This window comes from Selaginella moellendorffii, unplaced genomic scaffold, assembly GCF_000143415.4.
Source record: "Selaginella moellendorffii unplaced genomic scaffold, v1.0 SELMOscaffold_11, whole genome shotgun sequence".
In the NCBI taxonomy this organism is placed as follows: Eukaryota; Viridiplantae; Streptophyta; class Lycopodiopsida; order Selaginellales; family Selaginellaceae; genus Selaginella; species Selaginella moellendorffii.
The window spans coordinates 296,193-313,165 of NW_003314272.1; the positions used below are offsets into that span (position 1 = coordinate 296,193).

Genomic DNA, 16,973 nt, shown 5'->3' on the forward strand with positions numbered 1-16,973 from the left:
CTATTGATATTTTGAGTGAAATCCCACCGTCCGGAGCGTGGCCGTCCACGTATCGCGGTCGTTGCGAGGTAGATCGCTTTCACGCAACGACTTTCACATGACTACCTCACAAAGATCGTTAAAAGTATACAGTCGAGCTAATGATTTTTCACTAGGGATGCCACGTGGACTGGTCCTCCACCAACCAGGTAAATGCTGGCGGTGCCAGCTCGTCTATCAGGAGGGCCTTGATTACATGGCCAGCTCAGCAACAAGGAATGCTCGCTATGGTGGGTGTTGCTTTCGTTTTGTTAGGGTTCTTGAGGCCGCGAGGAGGAAGGGCGCAGCTATGGTGCTGCTAGGGTTCCACGATTCCGAGCAAGGTGGGTCTCTGTTCTTGGAGGGGAGGAGGTAGCGAAGACGGCATTCCAGGCTGCCACATTCGCCGTGGTCTGGAATCGCTAGAAAGATTTCGTGGATTTTGGTGCGCTCTAGCTCCCCGCTTCTCTCCTCTTGCATTGCGGTGCTGCGCTCGTCACAATGCCGTCGAGCCCGAATTATAGCGTCCGGGCGCGCAAGGTTGAGAAGATTTTCAAGCAGTTTGATGGCAACGGCGATGGCCGGCTCAATCGCGACGAGATGGCAGCGCTGGTGATTGCTGTGAATCCCCGGGTGAAATTCAGCGATGAGCAGATCAGAGCTATCCTGGACGAGGTGTTTCGGACCTATGGAGAGTTCATCGATGGCAAGAAGGGGCTCACTTTCGACGGGCTCTTGAGGACTTACGACGATGGCGCCGGCGACGTGGACAGGGATTTCGATGCGCTGGGCTTGCAGCTGGAGAAAGACGATGGTGCTGGAGCTGGGACGGATGTGGAGAGCGTGGGAGACGAGAGCAGGAGTAGCGAGCGAACGGGGCTATCAAAGGCTGGTGGCGTGGTCTCGATCATGGACGAGAGACCGGAGGCTGCAAGCACCAAACGCAGGCAGAATGTAGGTGCTTGGGCGGCTTCACCCAACAATGGGATTGTCTACGACGATACGTGGAGACTCGTGGAGGATCTGGAAATTCTGCTTCGACGAGCCGAGGCCAAGATCGAGGCACGGAGGAAAGCGAAGCTGAGCAGGAAGAAATCGTCGTCGGCTAATGGTGTGGATGTCTCCGGCCAGCTTGCGGGTGGTGACGAAGTCGTGAGAAGAACCATGCACGACCTCGGGACGGAGTCATCGGTTTACCAAAAGGCTCTGGGAGATCTTCGCCAGAAAGCTGATGCTTCGAGAACGCAGGACGAGGCGTTTGATGCACATATGGCCATGGGACGCTCGCTCTTTGATCACAAGTTCTACGAGGAAGCTCTGATCTGCTTCAAGAGAGCGACTGAGCTCCGGCCAACCGACGTGCGACCGCATTTTCGGACGGGCAACACTCTTTACTCGCTCGAGAAGTTTTTGGAAGCACGAGAAGCGTACGAGCTGGCCTTGGATGCTGCAAACACCGGAAATCCTCAGTGGACCAATCTTGTTCCGCAGATCCACGTCAACTTGGGAGTTGCTCTGGAAGGCGAAGGCATGCTGCTGAACGCTTGTGAGCACTACAGAGAAGCAGCGATACTCCATCCTCCTCACTATCGAGCTCTTAAACTTCTGGGAAGCGGCCTGTATGGCGTTGGCGAATACAGAGCGGCAGAAAAGGCTCTCGGCGAAGCGATCTTTTTGAAGTCGGACTATGCTGATGCTCACTGCGATCTCGGGTCTGTTCTTCATGCTTTGGGGGACGATGAAAGAGCCATAGTGGAGTTCCAGAAGGCTATTGATATCAAGCCGGATCACATGGACGCACTGTACAACCTTGGAGGACTGTTGCGTGACACAGGGAGGTTTCAGAGAGCAGCAGAGGTTTACTCGAGGGTGCTGTCTTTGAATCCTAGTCACTGGCAAGCGCAGCTAAACAGAGCGGTTTCTTTACTCGGTGCCGGTGATACCGAGGAAGCAAGGAAGGCGCTGAAAGAAGCCTTCAAGATGACAAACCGGGTCGAGCTTTATGATGCTATCGGCCACCTCAAGCACCTCCAGAAGAAACCGAAGGGACTGAATGGAATGATCAAAGGTGCCCAGGATGTCGAGCGCAGCGACAGTGGCTTTGTCATCGCAGATCCGTCAACTTTCACAAGAGTTTCCAACAAAACGACACCTCGACCGTGGATTGCGCACGCTCTTAAGATCCGGGCTTTTCAGAAGCATACCAGGCTCCATCGCTGCAACCTCGCCAGCTTGAGCAAAGAGATGGCAAACAAACCATCGGCATCTCAAACAGCCGGTACAGCCGGGCACATTTCGGAGGCGCTCATACGCAAGGCAGATCTTGAGAAGTCTCTGAGGAGAATGCTCGGCTTCTTGCCACCGACTACTTTCCAGTCGGCGGTGAAGGCAATCAACGAGAAAGTGCTGAGCGTGCTGGACAAAGTAGGCTCTGGTCGAGTGGACCTGGGAATGTTCTTGGCGACAATAGCACCGCTCTGCGCAGGTCCAGTCGACAAGAGGAAGCGGACGGCTTTCGACTGCCTGGTGCACCGATCGACCAAGGGACTGGGTGCCGAGATCGTCAAGTCGGACGCTAAAACGTACTTCAAGCACCTGCGAGCCATTTACTTATCCTCCGAGTCGACGAGCGAGCTGTGGGAAGTTCGTGGCGAAGACGAACACGCCAACATCTCGTATCCCGAGTTCGTGGAGATGTTTGACGACCGGGACTGGGCCTTTGGCGTTCTGCACACCGTGGTGAAGCTCGAGGCCGGGGACCGAGTTCGTCACAACGGGATAGCCTGCGCGGTGTGCTCGTATCCCATAACAGGTCCTCGTTTCAAGGAGACAAACGCCAACTTCAGCCTGTGCTCTACGTGCTACGGCGATGGAAAAGTCCCGGATCACCCCAAGCAGGAGAGCTACTCCTTCCGGGAGTACAACTCGGAGACGGACGCTGTCAAGGACAAGCTACGATTCCTCGGAAGGTCATAGAAAGGGAGTTCTTCTGCTGGTGCTCAGTACCCCTGCCAAATTGGTGGGTACGTATCCTTTTCCTGTTGTTTTCTTCCCGTTACTCGCTGCTCATCGTCGCTTTCATTCGCAGGTGCTAGCTACCAGCAGAAGCTGTGTGTAGATATACGTCGTGGTTACTGGTTGGAAGATTTTCATGGTCGACGAGAGAAATAAGCCAGTGTAATGTGAAGAACGAAAGAAAAGTCTGGTGAGCTTTTCTTTGCTTTTTCTTTTTGCTTCTTCTTGTGTGTGTTGAACTTCGAGATAATCCAGATATGTTTTGTTTATCCAATCGATGAGGATATCTTGCGTCGGTGGACAAAGAGAATTCCATCACAGGAAATCTTTTAAGCTCGTCACACTGAGCGGATTGATCGGGACAAAAAAGAAGAACCGATCATCCAGAGCTAAGTTTAATCTCAAGACTTTGACCCTCGAGGAGTACCTGGGTACTTAGTGGAGATTACGTCGGGCTCTGCTTATTCTACTAACTTCTCGCCTTTTCGATGCATGTAAGACGTCGCGATCCGGCTGGGACTATGGAAGAAAAGTCAGATCACGGGGCACACAAAAAAAAGAGATGGAGAGAGAGAAGTGGAGGAAATTTTCGAGCAAGAGGGCTTGAGAGCTCACATGAAATGAGAGAAGTAAGTAGCGTATAAAAATGTCGGTGTTCTAAAGGGAAGAACTCCCGGTTCTACGCGAAAGGCGATGGTGGTATGAGAACGGTGGGTCATATCAATGAAAGTGGGAAAGAAAGGGGGCAAAAGTTGTCAAGGAAAGAAATAGAGTGATCTCTTCTCTCTCGTCTAGAGCTGGATTTAGGTCGTGTGTGTGTGTGTGTGAGAGAGAGAGAGAGAGAGAGAGAGAAAGAGAGAGAGAGCTCTTCTTGTGTAACGCTCTCTTCTTCCTTTCTAGCGATTAGCCTTCGAGGGAAGATTTTAGGGCGCGCTTGTGCTTGTGGACGCGGTCACCGGTTCTTCGCAATTTGGGCGCGATTTGTGGCTCTTCTAGGGCGGGCAATGCGGGCGCTGGAATGCAGACTGGACATGGGAGCTGGCGCCGGGGGATGAGAGCCATGGGGGAAGGATCCAGGGCTTCTTCTTGTTCTTCCTCCTCCCTTCCTTCTCCCTCGTCGCCCTGCTAGGAATCACACTGCAATATGATCGATCAGCTGGTCAACTTCGTAATTCGCCCTCCCAGGTGAGCAAATTCCCCCGCCGCGATTCCACTGCTCATCGAAATTCCTCTTTCTTTTGTCTGGCACAGGGCGGATTATATGCCCTCCCATGATCTACTGGAGCGCGAGTTTGTGCTCAAGGGACATAGATACGAGCGTAAAGACTTAGAGGCAAGTTTGTTCGTTAAAATAGTTCTCGTCTTTATCATCTTTTGGCCGCGTTCTAAAAGCTTCCTTCGTCTCTTCTCTACGAGCAGATTACCAACAGTCGCGGCCACGTACTGCAATGCAGCCATTACAGACCACGTCCTCTACCGGAAGATGTCTCGCTTCCTTGCGTGATTTATTGCCATGGAAACAGGTTTGTCCAGAGGAATTTACTTCCACTTCTTTATTCTTTGGCTGTGGTTTTGGCAGTGGGTGCCGAGCTGATGCAAACGAGGCTGCCATAATTTTGCTCCCCTCGAACATCACCGTCTTCACGCTTGATTTCTCTGGCTCGGGTCTGTCTGAAGGGAAGTATGTTAGCTTAGGCTGGAATGAGGTATGATCTATCATCTCCTTTGTTTTGTTTTTCCTGACTTTGATATTTTAGACTGATGATCTCAAGGCTGTTGTAACGCATCTTCGCAAGGACAAACAAGTCAGCCTCGTTGGTTTGTGGGGACGTTCGATGGGAGCTGTGACCAGGTTTGTAAAAGCACGGTTTGCTGACAAGTTGGATTGACTTTCTTGGATATTGTTGTGCAGTCTTTTCTATGGAGCACAAGATCCATCCATCGCTGGGATGGTTCTGGATAGTCCATTTTCCAACTTGTTTGAGCTTATGCTAGAGCTTGTAGACGTGTACAAAATTCGACTTCCTAAGTTTACAGTAAGTGATGGTTTGCGTTGTGGCGGATGCAAAACTCGGTTTTCTTTGTATAGGTAAAGGTAGCTGTTCAATATATGCGGAGGCTAATCCTTAAGAGAGCTCAATTTGACATTATGGACCTCGACGTTATAAAGGTTTGCTGAGCAAAGCAAAGAGTTCTTTAAGCTATGTACAGGAGTATTTTTGTGCTGTCAGGTAGCTCAGAAAAACTTCGTACCGGTGTTATTTGGTCATGCAACTGAAGACTTGTTTATTCAACCTCACCATTCAGATGCGATATTTAAGGCGTATGGAGTATGTTATCGTTTTCTCCTCTGAGTTATAACTTGGACTTGCAAAATTACCAGGGAGACAAGAACATCATTAAGTTTGAGGGAGATCACAACTCTGCCAGGCCCCAGTTTTATTACGACTCAGTCACCATTTTCTTTTACAATGTGCTGCGTCCACCTAGCGAGACCTACGCGGAATCGGTGCCAGTTCCTGATCCTTTGTATTATGACGTAAACGGATATGTCTTTGACGAGGACATTGATGAGGTAGTTTGCGCACGCTTGCCGTTTGAAGTCTGCTGACAAAAGGTTTTCTCGACTTTAGAACATGCTATACGAGATCATGAAGGGAATGCAAGCTGCAAACCCCAAGCCTGACGAAAATGGTGCAACATCGCAAGCACAACAAAGAGTCGTAGGAGGTACAATATTTTCTCCTTCACTGGACGAGAAGCATAAAGTTTTTATATTCAGGAGCCGCTGCTAAAACAGACTCCAGTTCTACGGAGGACGCCATCAATCAATCACGCTCTCGGTGGCAAATGAGTAGGACTGTTGTATGTAGTGTGCTGCTGCTCTTGTCATTTGGTGCTTGCATGATTAATTGTTCCTTTTCGCTTGCGCAGGTTCCTTACGACAATACAGAGCAAGTAGAAGACGCTGCGGAGCTAATGAAGAGGATGGACCAATGTGGCGAGTCTGCCTCTTGTTTACATACTACTGAGGTTAGCTGCTCAATAACTTAACTCTTCGTTGTCTAAAATCGTTTCTAAATTCTCCAGGCCGAGCAAAACGATGCCTGCTCCCGGTGCGTCTCCAGCTCCGTATCAAATGGCCTCGATGATTCGTGGCGAGGAGAAACCGGCTCGGATTCATTCCAAGTTTCACCCAGCTCGTCCGATGGCTTTGCCCACTTCCCATCCACGTTTGACGACGAAGAGAGGGTGAGTAGCGCTTGATCCTCGCGTAGCTAAGTTGGAGGCTCTTCAACTTTGTGTTTAAACGACTTTATACTCGCAGATGGTGATGGAAGCGATTGCTGCGTCTCTGGAAGAGATGAGCCTCCGATCCAAAGAAGCGGCGTCCAGGTCTCAAGGTGCTGCTGCTCCTGTTGCTGTTACTGCTGCGAGCCCAACAGCGTCGACGAGCAGTAAGCTCGAAACGTTTGGCCAAAGGCTGCGAAGTGGGCTGTTTAGAGGCATGAACAAACGAAGCAACAGCTCTCACTCCTCCTAAGATGCTTGTATTTTTCTGTTGATCTTTTCACATTGATTTGATTTTTCACTGTAAAAATAATATCAGCAACTTTTGTGGAAAAGCTTAACTAAGTGATAATTAAATTAGAATTCAATATCTTGCGATGGCGTCTCTGTGGCATGGCTTTGTTACTCTAGAATTATAAACTATGCCTCCGGTGGATCTCTTGCCTCCGGATGCCGGAGAGGGCCGGATTATGCAGTGAGTGAATTCCAGTAATTTCGGAGAGGGAAAAGCTAACTGGAAGTCTTGATTCCAGCCATCCAGTCAAGAACTGCCACTTTGCATGTCGTTTACTTATCATCGATTCTCTTTGATAGATTTTCTTTGCAAAAGAAGCTTTAGATCATGCCTCGCGCACTAAGTTTGTTCTTCTTCATTCTCTTGGAGGCTGCTGCGGTGACCTCTCCGCCAGTGAAGAATGAAACAGGTATATAACCATTTTCACAATCCCTTGTGTCCCATCTCAGATTCGCCTGCCTCCAATCGCAATTGTTTTCTATGATCTCAAGTCTTGATTGATGTTCCTGAAAAGATCGCATTCGCTTGCATGCTTTGGTATGCACATAGTTCTTCAATGTTTTTCCTTCCACAGTGATGGATACGACTGCTAAGCAACTGGATTCCAATTCCACTGCAAAAATTGCGAGATCTGAGTAAAATAATCCTATTTTGAAGACAATATTCTTGACATGATCATGTTGTTATAGCAGCCAACCATCATCTCTGGTTCTGATATATGGATCCCATCTTGACTACATTTACGATTTTAATCCTTGACATAGTGATCATAGGAAAAAAATCTAAATATAAATCCATTTGGCTGGGTCTTTAAAAAATGTTGTATAGCATCGAAATTATATTGATATAGGTTAATCATTCAAACTTAACAGCACTGGAGCACTCCCTCGATGTTCTAGATGCAATCGTCCAAAGTGCTATCTATTGAGACCCGTGATCGCAGCGGGCAGCCACGTTGATCCCAGGTGATGTTGAAGCATCACAAAACGAAGTTGGATGAGCATTCGAGGGGGACCTAACTCTATATGGATGCATCCTATACACTTATTAGTCCTCCCAGTCCAATGGTGCTGCCCATGGAATTGCTAACATCGATAGAGGCTTCAAACCGGATGTGCTGCAAAGGACTCTGTACATATCACTGCAAGATCGTTGTGTGAGAGATCCAAGCCAAATTTAATAAATGTGAGTTTTATGATTCTCGCGAGTGAATTCCAGTAATTTCGGAGAGGGAAAAGCTAACTGGAAGTCTGGTTTCCAGCCATCCAGTCAAGAACTGCCACTGTGCATGTCGTTTCACTGGTTGACCTTTCCCGGCAGTATATATATACAATCTCCACGCAAAACGCTGATCATATCATCCATCTCTTTCTCACTTTGATAGATTTTCTTTGCAAAAGAAGCTCTAGATTATGTCTCGCGCACTAAGTTTGTTCTTCTTCGTTCTCTTGGTGGCTGCTGCGGTGACCTCTCGGCCAGTGAAGAATGAAACAGGTATATAAATCTCTCCAATCTCGACTGGAATTCGCCTATCTCCAACCGCAATTGTTTTCGATGATCTCTAATCTCGATTGAAGAACATCAAGTTCCTGAAAAATCCATGCCTACATTCGCTTGCATGATTTGCAGATTGTAGCTATGCAAAGTGTCACCTGGTTCTTACGTGTTTACAATCGTTTTTTTCTTCCACAGTGATGGCTACAACTGCTAAGCAACTGGATTCGTCACCATCGTCCACGAGACCTGAGGTAACACAATCCTGTATTTTTTAAAACAGCATTCTTGACATTATCGTGTTGTTAATATAGCAGCCAATCATCTCTGGTGATCAGGAGCAGCAAGCCCATGTCGACTACATTTACGATTTTAATCCTTCATGAAACGAGGCATCAATAAGAGAGTGAAAGAAATTCTCATATATTTAATATAAATTTGTAAGGGTACTATCTAAATTTTTTTAATTTGTATATATTTTAAAATATTAAAACGAAAATACAGTCTGGGTCTTAGCTAAACAATATGGAATAAATATTACAATAAATCTAATCTTCTTTCTAGATCAAATCTGATCTCATGAGCACTTTTGCAAGTTCAACTGTAACTATGGACTCCGTGATTTGAAGCTTGGTTCTGTCACAAAAAGATCTCCAAAAGTCAGATGAACAGCAAACAATATTCTTGAAAGCAAGGTGCCTTTTCCTTTTGCCCGTTTTCTTCTTCTCATCCAGGATTCTTGCCATGCTGAAAGCACGGCACTCTGAAAAACTTGTCATCTCCTAACATGAAAGTTGGCAAAACTGTACATCTCTCACACATTGGCCATCTTTTCCAGTGGGCAAGTCAGAAACTCCTCTTGGAAAAATTTGGGTACTCCCAAAAGTCAATCCTCTCCCGGCTATAAGAATCGATCAATCTCAAAAGCTTTTGAGCAGCAAAGGGATCTTTCAGTGCCAATGGCAGTGAGTTACAAAGAAAAGCTCTCTAGATGGATTCTTAAGACCTGTCGTGGTATCTTTTGCAGGGATGAATCAGCTGGATCACTTCACACACGGATCGATCTGATTTGGCAAAACTATAACAAGCACGAAGATGGCGACCACCACCACCAACAAGAACGACCAGCTCAACGTTCTCGACGCGCTAGACACGGCCAAGACGCAGTGGTACCATGTCACGGCCGTGATCATCTCGGGGATGGGCTTTTTCACCGATGCCTACGATCTCTTTTGCATCTCTCTCCTCACCAAGCTCCTGGGCCGGATCTACTACTACGACCCCTCCACTGGAACCCCGGGCGAGCTCCCAGTGAGCATCAATGCCGCCGTGAGCGGCATCGCGCTGTGCGGCACCTTCACGGGCCAGCTCTTCTTCGGCTGGCTGGGCGATCGCCTGGGCCGCAAGAGAGTCTACGGCATCACCTCCATGATCATGGTCGTCTTCTCCATCGCCTCGGGCTTCTCGTTTGGATCCAGCGCGCGTGCAGTCATCGGCACGCTCTGCTTCTTCCGCTTCTGGCTGGGATTCGGAATTGGCGGCGACTACCCGCTGTCCGCGACGATCATGTCCGAGTACGCCAACACCAAGACGCGGGGGGCGTTCGTGGCGGCGGTGTTTGCCATGCAAGGCGTGGGGATCTTGGTGGCGGCCGTGGTGACCATGGCGGTGTCGGGGGTGTTCATGGTGGGATTCAAAGCCCCCAGCTTCGAGGAGAGCCCCGGGCTGTCCACGCCGCACGAGGCCGACTACGTGTGGAGGATCGTCTTCATGCTGGGCAGCGTCCCGGCGGGGCTCACGTACTACTGGCGGATGAAGATGCCCGAGACCGCGCGGTACACCGCGCTCGTGGCCGGGGACCTTGACCGGGCAAACGCCGACATGAGCAAAGTCCTCCAGGTCGACCTCACGGACGATCACCATCGTGGCGTTGATCATCAGGTACTTTGGCCTCCATTTTCCTTAACGTTTGTTCTTTGGCTTGAAACAGTTCAAGATTGCTAAGAAGGTCCAGGCTCAATCATCCTTCCCGCTCTTTTCATCACGCTTCGCGAGGAGACACGGCCTCCACCTCTTCGTCACTACCACCACCTGGTTCCTCCAGGCCTTCGCCTTCTACAGCCAACAGCTCTTCCAAAAGGACATTTACACCCAGGTGGGATTCATCAAGCCCGCCAAGACCATGTCTGCACTCCAAGAGGCGCTGGTCACTGCGAGAGCGCAAGCCCTGGTGGCACTGTGCGGGACGGTCCCGGGCTACTGGGTCACCGTTGCGCTCATCGATCGATTGGGCCGCAAGCCCATCCAGCTCCTTGGCTTCCTCATGATGGGCACTTTCATGTATGCTCTGGCCGTCCCCTACGAGAGCTACTGGCGGGGCAAACACCTGGACGCCGCCACTGGCAAATACCAAGGCGGCCACAACGTTGGCTTCGTGGTGCTCTTCGCGCTAACATTCTTCTTCGCCAACTTTGGACCCAACAGCACCACCTTCATCGTCCCCGCGGAGGTGTTCCCCGCGCGGCTGCGCTCGACGTGCCACGGCATCTCCGCAGGCGTGGGCAAGCTTGGGTCCATCCTGGGCGCCTTTGGCTTCGTCTACGTGTCACAGCCCACCAGGAAATCCGAGCTCCCACGGGGATACCACCACCCGGGGATTGGGATGAGGAACGCGCTGCTGCTGCTGGCCAGCGCCAGCATGCTGGGCTTCTTCATCTCGCTGCTCATGCCGGAGACCAAAGGTAAGAGCCTTGAAGAACTCTCTGGTGAAAGCGTCATGAATGAAAGCAAAGTTGATGTTCAGAGTGTTTAGTCTATATTAATAAATTATGGAATTTTCACTGATGAAAACACGCATGGAAACCTAAAACGGAAAATGAGAAAGGACAAAGGAGCGTAAACTTATATAAATTTAATTCCAGTTGTAAAGAGTACTTTTCCCTGCTTCTGGGAGCTCCTTTTGACGTGGCGATCCACCGAGGTGGCAGCGCCATGTGTTTGGCGCCAAAAGCTCAGAAGATTTTTATTGACCTAGCTTTCGATTCGATCGATGCGCCTGGCCGCAGATCGCGCGCACACACGGGAGGGCGCTGCCGCGACTGGCAGTGGGCGATCCCGCGCTCCCAGAATCCTTTCTTTTTTCCCCTCTTGCTCCTCCTTTCGCTCTTTTCTTATTGCGATTCTTTGTCGCGTATGTTGCAAAGGCTACGCAACAGAGGCTGAGTGTAGCTGTAATGATTCCCGAGCCCACAATGTGTCGCATCCATTGCCGTAGCTTTCCACTCTTCTTTTTCGGCTCCTCTACTGGAGAGCTCCAGGCCATTTGCTGCTCACAGAGCGCACCATCCCACTGCGATTTGTCCTTCTACGAATCAGATCTTCTGCGCACTGTCGAATGCGAGTATTTTTTTTTTCCCCTCAATTGACAATTCCACATTGGTTTTGTGTGATTAGTTTAAAGAAATGAAGATGAGCCAGGGCTATAAAGGGTGGAGGCCTCCTCGTCTCAGGGAAGTGGTGTCTCATTGCAAAGAATTCCACGCTCCTACAGTCCAGAGGTGCCTCTTCGAAAGCTTGGTGAGTTTTGTCATATTTTTTTTTCTCTCACTCTCTCTCTCTCCCCCCCCTCCCTCGACCTCCTAGATTCTTTCAGGTTGTTTCGGCTTTCCCGTGTTTTATTTGCTCGCATGCCTCTTCCCCCGGTTCTTCTAGTTCGTGTTTTTGTTTTTAAAATGCACAGTCGATTCGATTTTCATCTAAGCCTACTCACTCAGGACTGTGAGATTCTTTCCCTTGCAGGCTAGCGTTTCACAGCTCCCTTTCGACATCAGCTATGGGAGTGGTAGCGCTCGAGAGCTTTGAGCCGGCTCTGACACCTTCTCTCGATCACAGGGATAGCCACCACTCTGATCAGGAAATACCATCCATTGATCTATTGCCTTTTTTCGAGCCAGATTCATCCCCAGGCATCGCAGCGGGCAGGGAACGAATAATTCAGGAGATCGCCAGAGCCTGCGAAGAATGGGGATTCTTCCAGGTTGTCAACCACGGCCTCGACTGCGACTTGATAACTCAGTCCCTCCGGGCTTCCAAGGATTTTTTCGATCTCTCTATGGAAGAGAAGATGAAAGTGAGACCCCCTCCAGGAACTTGTCCCGTGCCCATGGGATTCTGTCACAACAGTGGAATTGACGGCCTTGTGGAGAGAAAGGAACATCTTTTCTTCTTCGCTGAGGATGGATCACCGACGAAGTCACCTGACAGTTTCTCGAAGTACAACGTTTGGCCGGGAAAGCCACAAAACTTCTGGTAAGACGTCTACTGTTCTTTCTTTCTTCTTTCTTTCTTAGTCTCTGGGATTGATCGCAGCTCAATTGTCCGCGAGCGACTTATTGTCGAGGGCCAGAAAACAGCGATTTTCCTGCTGAGTCTTATTTCCCGGAGCTTGGGACTGCCGGATAACTTCCTGTACGAGCACTACAAGGAGAAGATGAACGCTCTCATCATGCTCTTCTACCCGGTTTCGGACATCCCGGAAGACATCGGCCTCCACAAGCACCAAGATGGGAACATTCTCAGCGTGGTGGCACAGAACGAGACCGAGGGACTCCAGGTCTTGAAGGACGACAAGTGGATCACAGTCAAGCCACGCACGGGGAGCTTGGTTGTCAACGTTGGCGACATTGTCCAGGTATGTTTTTCTTCTTCGTGATCTCCATTCTTTCATGCTTAGAAATTCATAGAGCTTTTACTTTGTCTCCCTCAGGTGTGGAGCAACGACAGATACAAAAGCGTCCAGCACCGAGTCATCAACAACGATCAAAACGTCCGCTACTCGTTCGCCTTCTCCTGTGTTCCTGGAGTGAGCACACTGGTAGCTCCGCTCCCGCAGTTCACGAGCGAGATCCAACAGGCCCCGCGCTACCGGGAGTTCCAGTATGGGGAGTACATGATGTACAGATTCGAGAACAAGAAGATCGTATCCAAGAACTCGGAGGAGATCACCATCAAGTACTATTCAACCGCAGAGGAGTAAAGATCGCAAGAACAGGAGACACAAGCAGAAGAAAGAAGAAGAAGAAAATCGATGTTAATTATCTGTCGACAGCAACAGGGATAAATCTAACAAAAAGACACGGGTTATGTTTTTAGGCCGTATTCTTTCTTGTCCGAAAACTTGGCATGACGTGATCGGTGATGTACGTGTTTCAGGTGTCCAGAGGGACAGGCATTCTTCCCAAAGATGGCGTGACCACCACCGCCACACCGCTTTGCGGTAGGACAGGAGCTTTTCTATTTTATTTTCTCCCTCTCTCAGGCGCAAACGCGAAAGAAAAAGATGGCAATTTGGAGGAAGCGTCTGCTTGAGAAATCATGAGTAGCATCTCTCTGATGGGGGAAAAAGGGGGAAGAAAGGAAAAAAAAGAAAGAGCTTTGGTTCAAGAGCTTTGTAGGAGAACCAGCCATTGAGAATCCAAGTGCCTTCCTTACATGCTCCGAGTAAATGGAAGCTCCTTTTGATTCGCTTTCATGGTATACAAATGAACACGACACGGCACAAACAATACACAACACGAAGACGCACACGAAACATGCACTGACAAGGCTGGCACAATCTTTTTGACGAGACCCACCTTCCTTGCTACAAACTTCCGGGCCAAAAAGAAGTTACATTATATAGATATGATCAAGTGGCTCACTGGATATCCAGAAACTCGCATCCCTGTTATGCTAATGGAGGACCATGGGAATGATCATCTCCAAAACAGATTGCATGCACCTCGTTTCCAGAACCAAAGAAAAAATTAGTGGACAAAACCCTCTACCGAAAGACTTTGAAGCATTATTATAGAATTTGTAAAGATGCTTGTTCCATCCTCAGGGATGAGCCATCTCATTGCCATGTCTTTCCATGTCACTTATCTCAGTAGTGGCAACCACTTTATACATGGAAGCAAGAAAAAATAGAGTCAAAGTTCTTCAACTTCCTGATGAACAGCAAATGCTTCAATGGTGGTTTTCCATTGACATGACAAGAACAATTTCCAAAGCTCCAAGTGAGGAAAGTTATGATTCCTGAATAATAGACATTCTCCCTAGATTATTTTTGTTTTTATAAATTAATAATAAATCTCACAAAACTAACTAGTTCTAAAGCTTTCATGATAAATTGACATTTCAAATTTATATTTATCTATTTTCCCTTTATCCATTTTATCTTTTACTTTTTTTTCATGAAATTGGAATTATAAAATAGATTAATAGAAGTAGAAAAATTTAAATAAGTACTATTTAGGATTATCCATATCAAACAATTTTTATTCAAATCCTATTCTTAGTTTATTATTATCATGCATTGCATCTAATTTTTCAAAGGAGAGTCTTGATTTTATTTTCTTTCATCATAGATACATACATTTTTCATTGTACTATAATTTTATTTATTGCTTTATTACTTTACATTGAACATAGCTAAAGGATTTCTAAATTGAAGTTAATTACATTGCTAAATTATAATATTAATCATACTAAGATGCCAAGATAATATATTATATATATATATTAGCTATTGGATAAACTCACCACTAAAAAGACTAAAATATTTTAAAAAATTAAATTAAAGAGAATGAAAATTAAATTAATATATTATGGTGAACAAAAACTAAAATAGGAAGTGGAAAAGCTTCTTAGACTCATGAATTGCTATTAACAATATGATATAATATAAAGTCCTTTAGAAAAATTGATCACCAAATTCTGCTTCCAGGGAAATAACAAAAATCTAAAGTATAAACCATTCAAAATAAAGAAATTATGGATAAATCCTCAAAATATGTATGCATATAAATTTTTTTTTGACTTTATCTAAAACAGAATGAGTATGAGTATTTAGTGACAGCTAATGCAACACTAAAAAGATAGAAATATTTCATATAATAATAAAAAATAAATGAAAAGTTTATATTATTCTTTATTTAGTAAAGTATAAATTTATCTTCCTTCATGTTGTGATTCAAAACTATGCTAAAAATTCTGAAATCTCTACACTCTAGAATTTTATCAAACTTAATACACATTATGAAATTGTACAACTCTTTAAAATTTGCAAAACATGTTTTATGTAATTCAAGAACTTTAAATTAGCTTCTTTATTAGACCTAATAGTTTATTTTAAATTTTTATTTTATTTTAGCATAAATTACATACTATTAAGTTTTTATTGAAAATTTTAACTATCATTTTGGCTATACCACATTAAGACCAACAAAGATCATGTTCTTCCTCACAACAATTACATTTGAGTGGAATGTTGGCAGCCACTCATGTTCCTGTGAATCATTAGTTAACTTCCAAGTCTAGTGCCAAGAACAAACATTTCTTACCTTGATTGTATTGATGCTCTTGATCTCATGTCCTGGGATACAGTCCTTGAGATAAATGTGCTCTACTGATTTAATATGGGGAATCTTTGCCCTTGTCAAACTCTCAACACTGTAAGTTACTTTGATGATTGGTACAACCTCTCAATAGTGTGTGTACCTATTGAAGAGTTTTTGGATACCTTCACCAAGGTATACCTTGAATAGCTAAGCACTTCTAGTGAGAAAAAGAAGAGATCAGAACGTGTTCTGCAAATGCTTAAAAACACTCACATGGATGCCTTGGACACTGCCATCCATCAGATACAATTAGCAACAGGGATTCTCCACTGATTTATAGCTCCTTGAACAAGTGCTGCAGATTAAACAATTAAGAAAGGAATAAACAAACTTGAAACCACTCACCAAGTTGAGTGATCTCCTCTTGTTCATCCTTGCACAAGCAAAACCTCTCTCAATATACACTTAAGATCCAAGCCCAATATCAAGAGGATAAAACCTTGTTATCTGTTGACCCCCTCCTCCCATCACATTGCTCCTCCCTAAGAACAATAAATTGAAATAAATGAGTGAACCCTAGGCTAACCTCCCAACCCTAAAGGCATTCTAGCTTTAAATCCTACAAACCATAGAATATTTTGGAATGTTTTTATGGTTTGTCGCTCCCTCATAACCTAGGCACAGACAGTAGCCTCAAGAAGCTAAATGAGCCTTACATAAAAGAACTCTAAGGCAATACAGCCATGGGGAAAAAATGTGCAAATGACAATACCAATGTTGCAACAAATAGCTATAAAATAAAATAATACAACATTCTTGCATGATAATACGGTCATGAAAACAAGAGAATAAGAATAGAGCAAAAAGCTCAAATTATATAGCAATACAGCTATAAAACTTAGTTTTCCCCTTCCTCATGAATGTTATCTAAGTCATAACCAAAACTTAAAAATACTCTTTTTATATTATCCTAATTTCCCATATAGCCTCATCTATTGAATAACCATTCTATTCAAAAGTATCGCAAAACCCTTAATTAAATAGAAAAGAGGGTGCATTCTTTTTCATGGACCCTTTCCCTTTATATCTGAACCCTTGGAGATTGTCTATTGAGTTATTCTTTTTAACTATTTATAATCCATTATACTTCCTTGTAAGTTCACACCCTCAAGAAACCCCTCTGATACCAAATATAAACTTCTAAATCTAGACTTCTTAGGAAACCATCCAATCTAATACTATTTAAATCCAACGATGCTTAATTCCAAGTATCTTAAAACCCTTAACTGATTGAAAAAAGGGGTGCATTCTTTTTCATAGGTTATTTCCCTTTATATCTATACCTATATGAATTATTTCTCGAGTCATTTTCTTTGGTTGCTTACACAAATCCTGAGTTGTCTTGTAACATATTGTGAATATAACTTTGGGTATCAAAAGATACTTGCTAGTTAGTCTTTATAGACACTCTCTCTTTATTA

General features: G+C 45.8%; 4 protein-coding genes across 7 annotated transcripts; all 4 read left to right on the top strand.

Moving 5' to 3' along the window:
* The first annotated feature begins 29 nt into the window (after positions 1-29).
* On the top strand, positions 30-3,784 carry LOC9650775 (uncharacterized TPR repeat-containing protein At1g05150). Of its 3 annotated transcripts, XR_002992227.1 has the most exons (3): positions 30-3,041; positions 3,107-3,223; positions 3,289-3,784. XR_002992227.1 is itself a non-coding variant. In XM_024673677.1 (2 exons), the coding sequence occupies exon 1, from the start codon at positions 520-522 to the stop codon at positions 2,992-2,994; it is 2,475 nt and encodes an 824-aa protein (XP_024529445.1). In that variant the 5' UTR covers positions 30-519; the 3' UTR covers positions 2,995-3,041; positions 3,107-3,307. The 3 variants fall into 3 exon arrangements, 2 of the variants coding, with proteins under 2 accessions (XP_024529445.1, XP_024529446.1); XM_024673677.1 differs by having other exon boundaries at positions 3,107-3,307; XM_024673678.1 differs by having other exon boundaries at positions 30-3,037; positions 3,107-3,307.
* A 103-nt stretch (positions 3,785-3,887) lies between these two features.
* Positions 3,888-6,659, top strand: LOC9650776. Of its 2 annotated transcripts, XM_024673680.1 has the most exons (14): positions 3,888-4,218; positions 4,285-4,366; positions 4,453-4,556; positions 4,613-4,739; positions 4,791-4,885; positions 4,946-5,069; positions 5,123-5,203; positions 5,265-5,363; positions 5,417-5,608; positions 5,667-5,763; positions 5,816-5,898; positions 5,968-6,066; positions 6,124-6,285; positions 6,362-6,659. In XM_024673680.1, the coding sequence occupies exons 1-14, from the start codon at positions 4,178-4,180 to the stop codon at positions 6,575-6,577; spliced, it is 1,602 nt and encodes a 533-aa protein (XP_024529448.1). In that variant the 5' UTR covers positions 3,888-4,177; the 3' UTR covers positions 6,578-6,659. The 2 variants fall into 2 exon arrangements, with proteins under 2 accessions (XP_024529448.1, XP_024529447.1); XM_024673679.1 differs by having other exon boundaries at positions 5,816-6,066.
* A 2,396-nt stretch (positions 6,660-9,055) lies between these two features.
* LOC9650777 (probable inorganic phosphate transporter 1-3) lies at positions 9,056-10,942 on the top strand. The gene is made up of 3 exons (XM_024673681.1): positions 9,056-9,078; positions 9,141-10,054; positions 10,104-10,942. Exons 2-3 carry the CDS (start codon positions 9,209-9,211, stop codon positions 10,923-10,925), a joined length of 1,668 nt encoding a protein of 555 aa, XP_024529449.1. The 5' UTR covers positions 9,056-9,078; positions 9,141-9,208; the 3' UTR covers positions 10,926-10,942.
* A 162-nt stretch (positions 10,943-11,104) lies between these two features.
* LOC9650778 (1-aminocyclopropane-1-carboxylate oxidase 5) lies at positions 11,105-13,268 on the top strand. The gene is made up of 5 exons (XM_002968622.2): positions 11,105-11,303; positions 11,623-11,689; positions 11,912-12,421; positions 12,482-12,803; positions 12,879-13,268. The coding sequence occupies exons 1-5, from the start codon at positions 11,105-11,107 to the stop codon at positions 13,146-13,148; spliced, it is 1,368 nt and encodes a 455-aa protein (XP_002968668.2). The 3' UTR covers positions 13,149-13,268.
* The last annotated feature ends 3,705 nt before the right edge of the window (positions 13,269-16,973 follow it).